Raw genomic sequence first — 17725 nt, 5'->3', positions numbered from 1 at the left:
GCACACTGCTGACTCATATTCCATTTATTGTCCAGTAGGACCTTAAGGTCTGTTTGTCTATAAGGATACTACAGGAGAACAATTAGTAAATACTTAAGATTCTAGCTAGTATCTAGTTAAAATAGCTCACAGTCCTTCTAGATAATACAATTTAATTATTAATTGACAGACAATTTATTAATTAACAGACAAACTGGATAGTCTGGGAAGTTAAACTGGGGACTGATTCATTATGAAGTATCTATTGCAAATTACAAAATTACTGTCTGCATATAGGAGCTGTTTCATGGGAAATAAAACTTAAGGATTCTATTAACATAAAAATATAAATTAAATAAAACCTAGACTTCAGGAAACCAAAGTTATTCAGAAATGTCTATACTGATAGGTTTGTGTGATTTTCTTCTCCAGTGAAAAGCCTAATAAAAGATATTATCTCTATCTACACACTTGGCCTCCCTCAGTCACAAAATGATAATTTTAAACCTGTGCTGTGTAATTGCTAGCATTTTTACCTCACTCTCTCAGAAATAAAAAAGGAAAATTAAAGAAATTGAAGCTTTTCTGGAGCAGAGGAGGTATTGCAGTGCTTCAAATTGCTGATTGGAAAATGAAGAAAAGTGTATCTGGGAATCTTCAGCTTGATATAACTCAGTATTATAGAGTAAATAATTACTGTTCGTGTCCAGGTAGGAACAAATAATCGATTGAAGAAATATTGTCAAGGAAAAAGAAGCTAAGAAAAAGGAGCTTTCTCTTAAATGAAATTCAAGCAATATTTTCAGTATGCAGTACTTAAAACAATATAATCTATATTTATGTTATATATAGAAATAAACCCTATGCAGTCAAAAGTGCTTTAAAATATTAGAGAACTTTTCTATAGTCAAAATAGATGGTGGAGTAGAATAAATAAGTAGAATGTCTTCTTGGAAGATGGGGCTTATTTTCATACAATTAAATATGGCAAGTTACCCATTTCACCATTACAGCCTTACAGTACTCACACATCTGGGTTCCTTTTTTATTATTTCATTGATGTAACTACACTACTGTCTAGCCCATTAAGTATCAGTGCTGATAATTAGGATGCATTTTATTGCTTCTTTAGAGTATTTTTAATGCCTTTTTGGTTATACAAATGACATCAAATGACAAACTACAAATCAAAGCTGATAAGTAATTTTTTTTCCAGCTGACATGAATTTCCTTCATAGAAAGTAGGATATAGTTTAATGCTAAATCATGTATATTTTTTAAATTTCTGTAAGTCCGAACAGTTGCAAGGAATGTGGCATGAAACACAGGGTCCAAGAAAAATAATATAAAAAAGCTGAAACATGCATTCATTTGAACACTCTGAATAACATGTCCTTTAACTGCCCAGATATAAATGTGTACAACAGGCTAACGTTTATTTATCTTTTAAAATTCAAATATATGTTAGTAAAATCACTGCACACCTTATTTCCACACATTTTACAGACATATTTTATTCACATGACAGATTTAAAAATTATTTTATGAAGCATAAGATTATTTGACAGTTATAAAAGAACCAAAACAGCTGCTAAAACCAAAAGAGTTGTTTGCTTTTATGGTAAAAAGGGCATCATTATGGTGAAAATAACTTCCTTTGAAGAAAAGCTCCGCAAAGAATTATTTTGAATACTTCTGGAAAATGCTATGGTTATGTTTTCTTCTGCAGTTTCTTGTACCATACAGGTGCCTCTTTGTTTGTCTGTAAAATAAAGAACATTTAATTGTGAGGCAGTGAACATCAGAGAAAAACATGCAATCTACACTAAAGTCTCTTTCCTTCTTCTGTAGTTTGCAGGGATATTTGAGTTTTTTGCTTAAATGCAAATATTAAAAACAAAAGTATGCATTTAAGGTTACTATTACAACATATCTGTATTAAAACCTCCGTATTTCCAGGTTATAAAAAGCAGACTATACAGTAAAAACTAAATGATTTTTAAAAATATCCATCACAACGAAAACATGCATAACTGTGCCATAAATAGGTTTCATTTGAAATAACATCATCTGACTTTCCCAGTTGAGAAGAGAATGGAACTTTGCAAAAAGATCTTAGGTGTGCCAAAATTGACCAACACTTTATGCAGAAATTTAGTTCTTAAAAAATGATAAATAAAAATAAAAGAATTCAGGAGTTTTCTGACACTGTAGACAGTATTTTAATTGCAGAGAATTATCCGTGAGCAACTTTGCCTTGCCTTCATAATCCTATGGACTACTGCTACACAGTCAGGACTGCTTAACATTCTTGTTGCAAATTCAGTGGTGGTTTGTATAAAACAAAATAGTTTTAGTTTTTATAGAAATAAAACTAATGAAGTGGAGGTGAAACACAGTAAGGACTATTCTGCTTTGAGGGTTGGGTATAATCTCTTGAGTTAGTGAATACCATCTCTTTAGCCTTTTGTCCTTAAACTTTCTAGTTCCATTTTATGTCTGCTCTCTATTCATTCTTTCCTCCAAGACTTAGTAACCATTCAATTTAAAGATTTACTTTATTAATTTTGAAGAATTCAGTTACAAAAATAAATCTGCTCTATCTGTGCAAGCTTTAAAAATTCTAGAAATTGACCTAAACTAGCAGAATTTTCACAGGACTACTAATTTCTTTTCCCTATCTAACAAGAAAACCTATGCCATCTATATCCCTAAGTAAGACAGGACAGATTACGCACTGAAACCCTGGATCATCTATGCAAACTAATTGTTTTCTCATGTTTTGGATCACTGAACAGCTCCATCAAAGACAAAGTTTGAGCAGTATGATTTACCACTACCAAAAGGACTGTGAATGAGACAGCACTGGGTAAGCCTCTGTTTAGTCTCATAAGCTATCCAAGCAAATTCTGAACCCCTAAAATCCCCCAATGCTCTCACATCATGTCCAAGAGATGCAGCCATTTTCTACATTTTGTGTTATAAACCCAGTGTCTGGTCTGCTGCAACACAGACCTCATACTGTTCAAGACACTGAATATTAAAGTCTCCACCAGGAAAAGAAAAGAAAAATATCCAAAACTCATATTCAGACCACAATAGCACATATGCTCTGTAGTGTGGATACACCCTACAGAAAAGTAGCATCATGAAGTGTAAATAGGAGTCATGATTTGTTTTGAGATTCAGCAGTGCAACTTGTCTCTCTTGAATTTATCAGTTCAGACACAGCCATAGTCAGAAACTTCTAAACCATTTTCATGAAGCTTTCAAATACCAGAGGCACTAAATCTGAAGTGGGCCACTTCATATATTAAAATCCAAGCATTTAGTTTCTGAAGGAATAAAACAGGGGTTTATAATATCAGGTATCCTTAGCAACAGAGGTGATATCAATACTGATCTTCCATTTCTTTAATATATATTTAGATACATACACATTAATATACATCCCTTTCCCAAATCTTCGTTCGCGAAGCCTAGCCAAGATACATGACTACAAGTATACATAAATACACCTATTTCCTCACTCCTGCTGCTCAGTATATATGCACACACTCCACTCATACGTGATCATGATAGATTTAAAATAATACAGTCGGTGAATCCCTACAACTATTAAAATTTTGCTAACTACTCTTAGTATTGAAATATTACAATTTTTTTTTAAAAAGACCTAGTTTGCTGTGAACTTAAGATGTAGAAAGTATCAAATAGCTAAATAACATCAAAAACTGTAATTTATCTCCTCAATGTTGACCACTTCATAAAGAGCTGCAAGTATTTAGCTGAATTAATTATACATCTCCTTGACATATGAACCCGTGTTTTTCTTTTTAAAAAGTGAGAAGAATTATCAAGAAAGTTTATGGCACTTACTCTTACCATAATACTTACAAATAATGTTGGCTTAGGTGTAAATATATTTTCTTCTTCATGTTCTGGCAGCAGTTTTACTGAAGGGTTTGATTTGTTTTTTCCAGTTGCACTTCTTACATCAGTATGAGACTGAGGTAGATTTTGTTCATAGTGTTTACCATGTAGACTAATTAGAATCTGCTTCATTGTGGCTAGTTCCTATAAAACCACAAAAGAATAATGCTAAGTTATTCAGTTAAATTACATTTGAATTTATTAAATATTTATTTGTTAATAATAACTTTATATTCACCAAACTAAATGTGTAAGTGGATCAGCAAAGATAACAAGAATGAACATATACTTGCTATAATTAATAAGATTACTAATTGGACCCCAGTAAAAGTAAAAAAATAAAATGGGCACAGAGGATTTACATAACTCAAATTTTGTCTTGCTTAAAGGCAGCAAAAGAGAACATTTACTGTACAATAGGAACCCACTATCTCTTTTAATTTAAACTTCCATTTAATTTAAAAGAATTTATTTGCATTTATTTTGTCAGGCTGAGAGAGTTTACAAATCTAATTTGAATGACTGTGACAAACTGGACTTTTGAGCACTATTACTTGCACAGAAATCATATAAATACATTACTAGAGACACATATGTGTCTTTATATCCAGATTAGAAAAGAAAAAAACCAATGAAAAACCTTAAGAGGATGTACAGCAGAAACAGGATCAGAGTGGAAAAGAAATTTTGTGGAAAATTAAATTTCCAACATGGGAAAAGAAAAATGACAACATATAGAAATGCAGACATTTTCTGGATATCCTAATAATTTGCTTTGAAAACAATTTGGATTAATTAAAAAAGTAATCTTTCCTTACTACTTAGCTGAACAAAAGAGATTATTCAAAATGTACAGTAGAGTGAAAAAGGAAAAAAATAGCATTTTCTGACTTTAACTGGACATCTTATTTTGTCATCTTGCATCACACTTAGTGTCTAATGTTCCCCTTCTGGTCCATGGAAATTACAGAATTTAAAGCATGAATTATTATTATTACTACTACTATTATTATTATTATTTAGAGCATTCAGTATTGTAGAACAGAAAAGCCAGTAGAAAAGCCTTTCAAAGTAAATTTTAAGATGTTACATTTTTTAAAAACTATTATTGTTTTTGTTTTCTTGCTTTTTACAAATGGCGTTGTCTTCAATAAGCAATACTGTTACTGCATTAACATTCTTTATAATTAACATTTTATCTTATCTCTCAGCGAGAACAGGGCAGTTCATATTTATAGCTGAACGACAAACATTTGTTACATCTTACCTATTTCTTAATACTTGCCAGAAAATTACATTGATGCACATTCTATTTTCATTGCATTATTAGTAATGAGTTAAAAAAAGGCCTCAGCCTTTTAAAACATTCCTGCCATATACCTTCTCTCTGTCCACTGCTGCTTTTAGTAAAATATATAAAGTCAAAAGAATCATGCTGTAGCCTTTAAATTGTCGCACACTAACTCAGTTACATGAATGGGTGTTACACTCCACAGACCGGCTTTATCGAGTGTACAAATTGTTCTTCTATCTCAGTCATTTAATATTAACTATTTGCATAATTCAGCCATGTGTGGTGGCATGTTGAAACAGCATGACTGCAGAGCAGCTGTTTAAAAGGACTGCATAGCTGATGCCAACATGTTTTTCAAAGTTGTAAGCTCTGCAAAGATGTTGCCAAAGTGACACATAGACAGAATTTCTTGATGAAAATAACTCAAGTGAGTATACAGCAATAAATACACCATCACAGGAGATTAAATTGTACATAAACAATGTTTTGACATTAGCAAATGCTGTTCCTATACTTAAACTGCATTATTCTGTGGACCAAATAGTTGCATGTTTGAACAAGGCAAAACCCCAAAACTGTCACACAGATTTATTTCAGAAACAGAGCTGAAACTTGTATGTGTAGGGTCAAATTCTCTTGTATCAAGATCCACTTGGCAGTCTAAAGTCTTCTCTACTTTAAAGAATCTGTCCTGTACTTGACAGCACTGTCTGTGTGAGAGGTGACTCTCCAGGGCCTATTCCAAGTCTGAACACAATCTTCCCCTGTGACAGGAGGATTCTCTAATGTAAAGCTATAGGAAGGAATGACAGGGACTAGGGATGAAAAATTAGTCCACAGCGATTAAGTTATTTTGGCATCACAGACAAATTTATCATGAGGATTTAGCCAAGGTTGCCTTAATATTTGTTCTAAACCCCCTCCACATTTAGTGGGCAAAACCAAACTAGGCAAAACAGCACAAGAAACACTGAATCCAACAGAATCACTGGTATATGTATCGCTAAACAAGGAAAGAAAATTGGCCCAACACATTTGCAAGAGATTTGCTGTTTTCAACCAAGGAAATACTGAAAACAAAGTTCCATCTTGAACTGCAAAAATTTTAACCATCTCTTTAGATTTCTCTGCTCCTGAAAACAATCTTAATCCTTACCTTCACTTTTAAGTTCTAAACAAGAGTCATTAGCACTACCTGCTACTGTTGGCATGCTACTCGGATTCCATGAATATGATTTTCCAATCCTAAGATCTGGCAAGTTGGTCTAAAAAGCTAGCAAGGAAAAAGCAGCTCTGGAGATTGGGTTGAGAATGTGAACTTGTTCCAATGGGAACAAGACCTTGTGAAAAAAGGGGAAAGTAGGTATTAGAGTTTAAAGCAGATGGGAAAAATCTTTTGTGTAGAAGGATATGTACTAGTTTCAGGATAAGCTAAGAAAGGAAGATGTGAAGAGGAAGAGATGATTAACATTTTTGATATATTTTTAATGTGTCGAGTCCATGCAGAGCTGTGCAAATTGTTTACTTACAATATTCCCTTCAGTTACTCAGTGCACTGTAGAAAACAGTGTTGCTAAAGTTCTGCATTTCCCAATTTCCCTGTGGAAGTATTTGATCTTTGCCATGCTGGCTCCTGGACATCTAAGCAAGTGATGCCATGCAAACTGTGTGTCACTGTGTTGAGGCTTCCAGGTCTGAGGGATTTGGCTTTAGAGAGCCAGACAGCAATTCTTCTTGGGAGCATTACGAGTACTGACACCTCTGAGTGGATTCACCCAGTTCCTCTCTGGGCTCAGTGAGTCTCATTGTCACAAACTCCAGGAACACAACCACCCGCTCACCGCTTATGCAATATTCTGTGGGGACGTGGCAGTGCAGACACATGGAAAACAATTCAGTTAGCAAGAAAAGGTGGGTTAAGATGACACGAGGAAAAAAATTAAATACTATGTGGCTGGCACAAAAACAGTGTTTATGTACAATTAGTGTCACCCATACAAACAAGTGTCAAGACTGTATTATTAAATATTTTGAAAGTCTGTCCATAGAAACCTGATGAATTTTTGTTAGGGATGCTAACCTGCTCTGCATACCAGCACAAGTGCCAAAAATCAAAGTAATGAGCTGTGTGACACATTAAGTGGGATTTCATTCAAACTTATAATACCTAAGTTGATGTATCTAAAAGTAAGTATCTAAACACAAGCTAAGAATCTAATTTCCTATTACGGACAATGTAGCTTGGAAAGTGACTCCATTTAGAACTGGGATGCCTATTGGTATGCTGGCTGAATCATGTTGTAGCAACACTACATATTGACTAGGCTGCTCTTAACTACAAAGCAAAGGAAGATACTTACTTCACCACAGACACCTCCATTTTGATACCTAAATTTAGTTGTCATAAACTGAATCCATTTCTCATGTCACTATCCTTATCATTTACTTTTCTCAGACTTCTACTTCAAACAACTTTCATCCTGAATAGCCAATGTACAATCATAATTCCCCTTGCACGTATATTGGAAGGATCAAATTAATTTTTAAAAAAGAACTGCATGTTTAGAACAAGCTTTCACACCACAGATTATCTACTTGTTTAAGTTTTCCAAAACATATATTCATACTCTAGAACAATCCAACATCCTGTATTGCACTTACTTATGCATATCAATTCACATTTAATGAAGATTACTTTAACTATAAAAGAATAATTGGAAATTTTGCATACATAACCAGAAAGTAGCCAGAATTCAAAATAAGTGATTAAAATGAATGGACTGAGAACACAGGGAGCAACGTCGAAGGAAGGTGAAGTAAGGTAACATGTATTGCACTGTAAATAGTATCAGAAGAAATTACTTGCTTATTTCCATTTATGTTTGGTAAGTTATGTCCAACAACCTTAGTTAAAAATAGCAAAAGCAATTTTGTGTGCCAATATACAAACAGAGAAGGAGATACAAAGATTGAATTCAATGATCTGGGAGGTCTTTTCCAACCTTAATGATTCTGTGATTCCATATTTAGGTACAGACAACAGATAGACATCAGTCTTTCCCATGGTGTTAATTAATTAAAATGTTTTCTGATTTGGCATATTTTCCAAATTCTACCTTGCTAATTTATTAAGCTCAATGCTATCAGTGTTGGTGTTGTGGAACTAACTGAAAATTATCAAGCTTTAAAATAGTGTAAAAGGAACCAAAACAAATTTTTAAAAGTTAAGATCAAAAAGGAAAAATAGTTGGATGTTACCTGCTCATATGACTCATATTTTGGAAAAATATGAGAGTTTTATTATGATGTTTGATTTTAAAGCAAAAGTAAAAATAAGTTATACTTTATTTAAAATTGGTTTTACCTGTTTATTATGGATAATTGAAATAGTACTTAGAAAAAGAGAGACTGAAGATCAGTATTGGAATACAAAGGATAAAATCTGATTCCTTAAACTAGCAATGCAACTAGAAAAAAAAGATTCACAAATGCAAAAATAAGGCATGCAGCCTTATTAATGTATTTTGAGTTATAGATACTATAAAGGGATCTCTGTTTACATTGGTTTTGATGTCCTTGATACATGTTCACACATACATGTACAAAAAGAGCATCTTATATTTTCATAATTCAAAATTAGTATAATATTAAATATTATAACAAAACCATAATTTAGATCACCAAAACAAAATGGAAAACAACTGTCTGACAGGGAAAACGACTGAGGCATAAAAAGGAGCTGTTTTATCATGTAACTAATTGATGAAACACATGAAAAAATTGCCTACATTAAGCACAATAGGCATTTATCAAGAGTCTCATTTCTTTTCAGTGAATTGTTAAGAGCATAATTTTCTGTCATGTAACTATAATTGAAGAGAGAATCCTCTGTGTACACTCAAAAACTCACAATGGCACTTAACATTATATATGTGTGTCTATAATTATAATAAATATGTGAATCTATATAAACAGTTAAAATGATACATATATGTCATGCTCTGGAAGCAGATGCAAAAGAAAAAAAACAACTGGCTTACAAGAATCAATTACATACACATTAATTCCTCTGTTCTTATGGCAGGGATGTCTTGCACCTCAAATAATCGCCATAAAATGATCTTAAAAAGAAGCTTTACGTAGATCAGTCTGAACAGCTGGAAATCCTCAGTAGGAAGAACTATCTACCTTTGTGGTCTGAACATAGTTAATTTGCATGGTAAATCTAATGGCTTTTTCATATCACTAAAATAACCACAGAAGAAGCTTAAGGATGCCAGATCCGTCAGACTCCTTTCTTGTGCAGTAAAGCCCATGGTTAAGTATCCTCTCAAGCCGAAGTGACTCTGATAACAGCATGTACAGTTAACTGAACCTTTACCATGACGAATGGTATTCTACTTTTAGCTTTGCATATAGAATTTAGGAATTCTATATGCAATTTATGACTGCATACCTTTATGAATTTACAATTGCAAACTTCACCTTGGATTATAACTCCATTTTGAAGCAGAGAACTTGTATTGTGGAAGCTGAACAAGAGATTTCTGCCCTAGAAAATGCATCAGGTTCTGGCAGAACCACTGAATTTTGATGACTGACAAGTGTTCCCAGAGAAGAAAATAGTATAAAAGTGAAAGAATGGAAACACAGAAAAGGCACTAAATACTATCATCTTTAAAAAAGAAAACCAATCTCACTCACAAAATCAGAAAAATCAGTTGAAAGAGAGATAAAACTAGAGGTTTCCTTCCTCAGAGATGCTGTTCAAAAGTTAAGGTCTCTCAAAATTTGTGAGTCAAGCACTAAGGTGATGATTTCATTCCTACTCCCAATCCGTAAGTCTCCTCTACTGTGAAAGCAAAGCATGCATGTTTAGGACCTCCTTTGGAAAGCTTGTATTCCTCACTTTAAATGCCATATGGTCCCCATGTGCTTAATTTATAACTCAAAATAAAAATATGTATCCAGTCTGGAGAAATTTGAGAGATTACAGCACTGTCTTTAGGTCCAAGAACAGTTGACTGTACATCTCCCATGCATGAAAGGAACTGAACAAAAAATTGCTTCAAAAAGAGATTTAGTACACTACAACTTGAGCCCAGAGACTCGACTCTTCTCAATATGGAAGCCAAATAATAGGTTTGACTTCAGCAGTCTGGTGACTACATTAACTTCTAAAATAACAACAACAATAAAACCAATACATATAATAGAACATGCAAGTGAGGGAAAACAGCCATACTGGGATGAAAAACAGGTTCGTGGCAAGTCAGTGAAATCTGTCTTCACATGCACATATCCTCCCATTTAGGCAGCTATTGTAGTCTTCAAACAAGTCTGCACAGGGAAAAGCAGAGTTCAGAAAATGAGGCTATGGGTATATTAAAGAATACTGATTTGAGAAACCTAAACCAGCACTTAAGAATGCTATATCCATTTGGTAGTGTCCTATAAAGAGCTTATTTCAAAATGATTTCTCAAGAGTCTCAAGAATTAAAAGTTCATGTTCAACACACAAGTGTTCATAGAGAGATTCAGAAAAAAAAAACCTTTTATACTTCCTATAACTCCTTCTTGAGAGAAAGTGATCTTAATATGGAAAAGAGCAGGGCAGGGTGGTTCAGAAGTAACCATCTTCACAGTCATCTGTCTCCAGGTGTTCACTAGGGTCAAGCTTTATGGGCATATCAGGTGATGGTAGTGAAAATACTAAGGATATTGCCCTCTATGAAGTCCTGTGCATTTCCTTACTTGGATCCCCCTTACACTCCTACTGTAACTTTCTGTGAAAATAAAGGTGTGTTAAAAATAAAGTTGTATCACTTAATCACTGACACTAAGATGGAGAGGGATCTTTGTGAGAACTCTGGTTGCAGTTTGGCTTTGGAACATGTGACTGGATACGTGGTTGGATTTCCTCACCTTGTCCTTTAGGTATCTTAGATAATAATACTTAAGCCTAGGCAAACTAGCTTGTCTGATCCCTCTATATAGCTGTTGGTTAGAAATTCAAAGGTAATATTAATTTTGCTCATTTTAAATGAAGATATGTTAAATCACGCCATAATAGTGCCTGTTTTTCTTTTCTGACTACAAATCACTAGATGATTGTCAGATGCAGATATCTATACTACAGATTTTTAAAGTTAGGCAAGACCCATCTCTGCTGCTTTGTCACTTGACAAACAACTTCTCAGATCATCTTTACACTGGCAGTACTTGTTAATAGCACTGGAGTTCACCAGTTAAAACAGAGGTAAACAAACGAAGCTCTCTGTACAGACTGTTGGCATAAACATATTTCTAGAGAACAACAGGCTAGATGACTGAAGTAGAACCTGATTCTACCTTTCAACATACGCAATGACTTGTATACAGCACTTTGAAGAAAAAATTTGAGTATGATACTTGAACTTTGGAGTGCACTAGAGAAAAGAGACATATGTGTCATTATCAAGGAATGAGACTCTTGAGAAAAAGTAGTACCTACAATGTCTCCTCTTCAAAACTACTGACAATTCAGACAAAGCATTATTTTAGAACCGTTCTTCATGGGTTTTATTTCTCCCAGAGACACATTGCAGAAGATTGCCTACAACCTGGAATTATGTCTCCCTTTTTTAGCTCAAAATGGAAAAAAGACCAAGACTATTAGCACACATTTAACAACACTGGACAGTAACATGAATGATGACAAAATGTGAAATAGGAGAAAGTGCCATTTTGATGTGACAGCAAAATAAAGCAAATGGTAAGTCAGTCCATTCCACTGTTTAAGACTGCAGATGGATTGGATGCAGTGGCACAACTGGTGCAAATTCAGGTTCAACAGTGGAACTCTTTTGAGCTTGTGCCTATCAGGAGTAGAATGTACATGCACAACAGAGCTCGAAGAAGATTTTAACAACTGTCTATGAAATTAAGAAAACATCACAAGTCATGGTTCAATCCTTCAAATAAGGCAGAGTGTATTTGACATAGTTGCATCCTAATTGCAGCTGTCCTGGAAATATGAGAAGTCAGCAAGAATTCTGGTGTAAGAATTGCACATATGGTCATCTTAGGCACATGGATATACACTTTAAAGCTGGGAACTGGAAGACAGTATGAAATGTCCTGATCAAACAAATGAACCTGATAACTGGGTGGTGGAAAGATGCCAGACCATATGCAGGATGTTGATAGCTTCTCTGCACTACACTTAATTCACAAATTCTCTATATCCCAGTGCATATAAAAACTTAAAATGAACTGACAGATCTGTGACTACATGGATCTACAAACTACATGCAGTTTTATAAGGTGAATGCATTAGAACTGTGTCAACAATAAAATGGCCCAGACATTGCAGTGAACAGCTTCTGTTTTTTTAGATACATAAAAATCTCTGCCTATTTCAGCTGTGTCTTGAATTTGTTCTTAACAATTAAATCTTCCTAACTTAACAAAAACAGGAAATTATTTGCCTCATAATTCAGAACTTGCATGTTAAATTCTTAAGTTTTTTTCACTTTTGTATTGAGAATCAGAAGTATATTTGTAATTGTAACTAATTTCCCCAATATTTTTTTAATCTGAGCTATTGTGATATTCATTTACTCAAATTAAAGTTTAATAAAATGTATGCTTTCTTTAGGAAGTATGCTTACAGGAAATGGATGCTAAAATGCTAATATGTCAAAACGCCTTTATTTTCATAAATTATTATGTAGAAGTTACTGTATTTTCTGAGAAGGTAATATTCTAGTATGGTTCTCCCTATGTCTTTGTTATTTCTTACAGAGTATTTAAAATCACTTTCCACTTGGTAATATTCAAATGCTACCATAAAGTGAATAAAAGTAAAATTTTTACAAAGTTAGATATGCAGCAGAATGTGATAGAAATATTCATAGCCAATACAGAAAAAAGGAGTATAACATTGATTAAATATTAAGAAAATCGGAACAATTTCAAATTGATCAACAGCTAACAATTTCTTGTTTAAACATTTATCACTTTAACTGATTCTGGCTCTCTTAAAAATGTGTAATTTAAAATCCACATGCCAACTCCATCCTATAATCCATACATAAGTTGAATTTTCCCTATGAAACTTCCTGTTTAGTACACAACTGCTCAGTGTGAATGGAAAGAAAATTCTTTCAAGAATACATATGAAAATAGTAACACATTCTGAATAACAGAGCTCCAAGAAAAGAATGAATGTGGCCGTTAAGTCCTCCCTTTTCCTAAATTCAGCACTATTTGGAATTCATCTTTTATTAAAGCTTGACAGAAACAATAAATAACAAAAAATGAGAAATACTGCTTAGGAGAGTATTTTTCTTTGTAAAAGATGAGCCAGGAACTTCTCTACACTCGACTAGCAATGTAAATGTCACTTTGTTTCTCCAAGCTTAAAGCCGAGAATAGCTCCGGGGCTTACTTATGATGCAGAAATGTCCCTGTAATCTACTTAGAAAACATGCAGAACATTAATAGAAACTAGAATCTTGGAACATAAACGTAGCATAAGAAAAATGATAATTACTCTTTGGCTTAACATTTAAAAAGAGCTAAGCATTGTACATCAGCATTTATTTTATATAAAACAAGTTGCAGCACATAGATGAGCAGGAAGTCGTTCATTTTAGAAACACAAATAATTTTGACATTATCGTGTAAAATCTTTTTAAACAGAAAAGAGGGGGAAGAGGCAGCAATAGAGATTGTTTGATGGCACCTGTTACCAATCACATCTTTTCACTTGTGTCTTCCAAACCCCCGCAGATACCTCTTCCTTCCCCTCTCCTCCAACAAAGCGGTTTTCTCCTTTTATCCACTAAGCTTCCATCCCTGGTTTAACACGTACTGCCCTCCCCCTTATGACTCCAAAGCTTTTTATGAGCGTCTGAACTTCTCTCTACCTCTGTTTTTTGCAGATGGCAGCTGCTACTCTCCAGGTTCCTAAATCCAACACATTGGCTTTCTGTCCTAGGTTATTCCTAGTCAATCTTCTTCAGCATAACTTAATTACAGCTAAAGATAGTATTAGCCAGACTTTAAAGTATGACTAATAATGAAATGCTGAAAACTCATCTGGAATTCTCAAGGTCATTGCTGAGACAGAATTAAACTTTGGGCACAGAAAACTTAGCAGTGAGGGGCAGGTCCCAAAGGCAATGTGAAAGTAAAAAAGATAAACATGGGAATAAAGGAGTAACTGGTCAAAGTAACGTAGAGCAGAGATACTTCAAGAGACCTTGCCTCTCCACAAAAGACGACAAAAAGAAAAAAACCATTTGACTTTCATTTCAGTTTTGTGGGCCAGATAAAGGGATAGCTATTGAGAAGTACTAGGGTTTTGTGCAGGATACTGACATGAGATGAATGCAATCACTTGAGCCTATTCTAGAATCTCAGACACTGTGAACAATGTCACAGAATTCTGATAATTCACATGCCCATGTTTAAAGTCTAACATGCATAAAGATTTACATAAATCCTTGGAAACCTTAGCCTGATAGTTAGTTCATAGAAGCTCTGAAAAAACTCTTAGGGCTATTAACAAACTATGCATATCCTAACAGGACTAATTATTAGCTATTCCTCCTGCTTGATCATGTGGACTCTCTCCAATCTTAAACACAACTGGAGAATGCATTTGGCAGCTATTTATCAAAAAACAAAAAAAAATCAGATTTTCTACATTTTAAAGACAATGAAATAACTGTCTTCTGTTCTTAATTTCTCCTTTCTCTCTCACCTGTTCGGTCTTTTTCTCCGTGCACATCTATTACATACACAATGTTGCCTTATGTTTATCTCCTTTTCTTGCACCTCACCAGATCTTCTGTTTGCTTGGACAAGATAAACTAGACTTTCAATCTCATTCACATGAGACCTTCAGCCTGCTGTGAATTTTATCTTTTTTTCCCCCCAGAAAATATGATACAAAAAATATAAAATATCCATTCTACAGCTCAAAACATTTTTTTAATTTATATTTTAAATTTTTAAGATTTAATTATTCATAGACTTGCAGGTCTTTGGAAAGTGGTCTTTTTCAGGAGATTAAAAGTGAATGTAAATTCTCAGAATGAAACAAAGTGAAAATGTAATTTGTTTGTGAAACTACTTCCAAATAGCAATCAGTTCCAATATAAGAAGATGACTTAGAGAAAAGAGTTAATTTGTGTCTCGTTAGGCAAAATAAACATTAAGGAGATTTTCTTTTCAGGCTTTTGAACTTAAATATGTAAGAAACAAAGAATGGCTGTGATTAAGATACTACATTAGGACACATGAACTCTTAACCTCTACCACAAACTGGGGAGATTTGGGCAAAGCACCACTTCTTTTATTTTGATTGTTCCTTCTGCAAAACAGGGATAGTTTTCTGCTCTAAGTTGTGGGTATAATATCTGTGGGTGTGCAGTTACTGTGGTGAAGGCCAGAGAAATATTCAGTAATTAAACAGGATTATTTTGACATAATGATAAGAAAGTGTGAAAACCTGGAACGGGGTAGAGTTACAAGGTTGTAGAGGAAAAACATCACATTTACTCATAAATGGTGAGTTACACATCAGATATGGAAAGTTTCTGACCTGGCAATTGGAAAATAAGTTCAACATAGTAGTCACTTGGGCAATTAGCATTTTAATATTAACCTGGTATTTTCAGCAACAACAGCTCAGTGAGAGTTTTTTATACTTTAATATGTTTTAAATAGAAGCTTGCAAAGGCTAACCAAAATAAATTTTAACCCAATCTGTTCAAAGATTCCTACCAATTCACGTACACATATTGAGACAGATTTAACACTCAATTTGAGTGACACGACAATTTACTGACATAAGCTAACTGGCCTTAAGTAAACAAAAAGCAATCAAACCTCATGTGTCTGTATCCATTTAACTGATTGATATCAAATAGGTTTATTTAAAGTACTAGTACATGTTTTCTACTTTGTCCCCTAGCAGACAGCCAGAGCCTGGTTTCTGGTTGCTAACTTCAGCTGAAGAGCTTTGGCGCAGTAACACATGAATGTGTCAATAAGGCAGGTGACTAGTTCACCAAGTTTACATTCTATCACTTGTATGCACAGCTGCTAGTGCACTATGAGTGCACAGATGTGTAAAGGAGATAAAATATCGGCAGGTTGTCATATCTTTTTAACCAGTATATAATATTCATGTGCTGATAAATATTAATGTCTGCATAAACAATTGTGTTATAGGAAATTAATGACTATTGTAAGCCCTAATTTGCACCATTTATGTTCTAATTTTTACCCTTTTATTTCTTACAACGATAGTTTCACAGTATTAGTTTTACTTTTATAGGTTGAAAATTACCATATTGCAAGACATCAGATACTGGTGATTTCAAGCAGTTAAAAAAATAGATAATGTAAATTAAGTCCCTTATATTCATACAAATGGACACTGATCTTAGCACTTGCAGGAACACCTACTCTTCTATTGTGGTCTCTTATACCACTGTCTCATTTTTTGTTTTCAAGTCTTCTAGAATATTTCTATTTAAAACATAAAAAGAATCCCTCCATTTGTTCTACTTGCTCTGCTTTTTTTTCCTCCCAAACCCCAATTCATCATGAACTCCACATTAAAAATATAAAAACCAGTTTGTTAATTTTCAAGATTTTAGAAGTCAGTTTCTACACTCCGGACTTTGAATTGGAAAAGCTAAAATAGATTTAATTGTGCACATTATTAGTTTTCTTTACTATGACACATCTGCATCTTAAATATCTGAAGAAATACTACAATGCTATACATCAAAGCATAGCAAATTTACAACCTCTTAAATGTAACCTCAGGAAATTATTACTAAAACTTCTTGCCAAACATCTGAGTGCTGACAGACTGCCCTTCCAAGTTTTCATCTGAAGTTTGAAAGCCAATGGATAAAGTCTAGAATTGCACTTCTGATGTTACAAAATACTAACAACTGCATCGAGCATGAAAGGCAAGATCACAGAGCTCATGGTAAATGTTTCTTTAACTCAAAGGCTGACTGTTGGAAGGAAAAAAAAATGCAACAAACTAGATAAAAGGAATGATGGATCAAGAGCTTCAGCTAAAAAAGATTTAGTAGATTCATCCCACTTAACTTTAGCACTAAACAGAGAACTGTACTTCAGTGCCTTTAAGTTATAGATTCCCATTATGTGCACAACACGATAAAGTTTGGATGCAGATAAAGGATGGCACAGAAGCTGGTGTGCTATACTCAACGTTTTGGACATAAAATGCCCTCTTTATCATAGGTAAGTAATACTGACACATAAATATTTTTACTTGCTTTTTTCCTTGCTGGACTCTTTCCAAAGGTGATTCAAATTGCTAACCTAACAGTCAGCCATTTCGTAGTTTTCTTTTTTTGGCCAGGTTAGGTTTCTGTTCAGGGATTTGAATGGTCCCAGTGCAGCATTAGAGATGTGTCAAGAGTTTGTGCAAGAGGAGGAGGTAGGAGGAGAATGAGGAGTAAAGAGGTAAGGCAGTGTTAT

At 34.0% G+C, this 17725-nt stretch overlaps 1 protein-coding gene across 8 annotated transcripts in view; it reads right to left on the bottom strand.

Moving 5' to 3' along the window:
- Window positions 1-1390: 1390 nt before the first annotated feature.
- Window positions 1391-17725, bottom strand: part of PIBF1 (progesterone immunomodulatory binding factor 1) — a 113541-nt gene continuing 97206 nt past the window's right edge. For 4 of the 8 annotated variants that reach the window (XM_064645865.1, XM_064645867.1, XM_064645866.1 and 1 more), the window contains 2 exons: window positions 3865-4056; window positions 1391-1741 (listed from right to left, as the gene is read on the bottom strand). In XM_064645865.1, the coding sequence (XP_064501935.1) occupies window positions 1691-1741; window positions 3865-4056 (243 nt within the window). In that variant the 3' untranslated portion in view covers window positions 1391-1690. Of the gene's footprint in view, window positions 1742-3864; window positions 4057-10451; window positions 10547-17725 lie in introns of those variants that run through there. The other 4 variants (XM_064645871.1, XM_064645872.1, XM_064645868.1 and 1 more) reach the window with 3 other exon arrangements.

The sequence above is a fragment of the Pseudopipra pipra genome, chromosome 2 (assembly GCF_036250125.1).
Source record: "Pseudopipra pipra isolate bDixPip1 chromosome 2, bDixPip1.hap1, whole genome shotgun sequence".
Classification (NCBI taxonomy): domain Eukaryota; kingdom Metazoa; phylum Chordata; class Aves; order Passeriformes; family Pipridae; genus Pseudopipra; species Pseudopipra pipra.
Note: the sequence above shows the minus strand (reverse complement) of the source record. Positions and strands in the feature narration are given on the sequence as shown.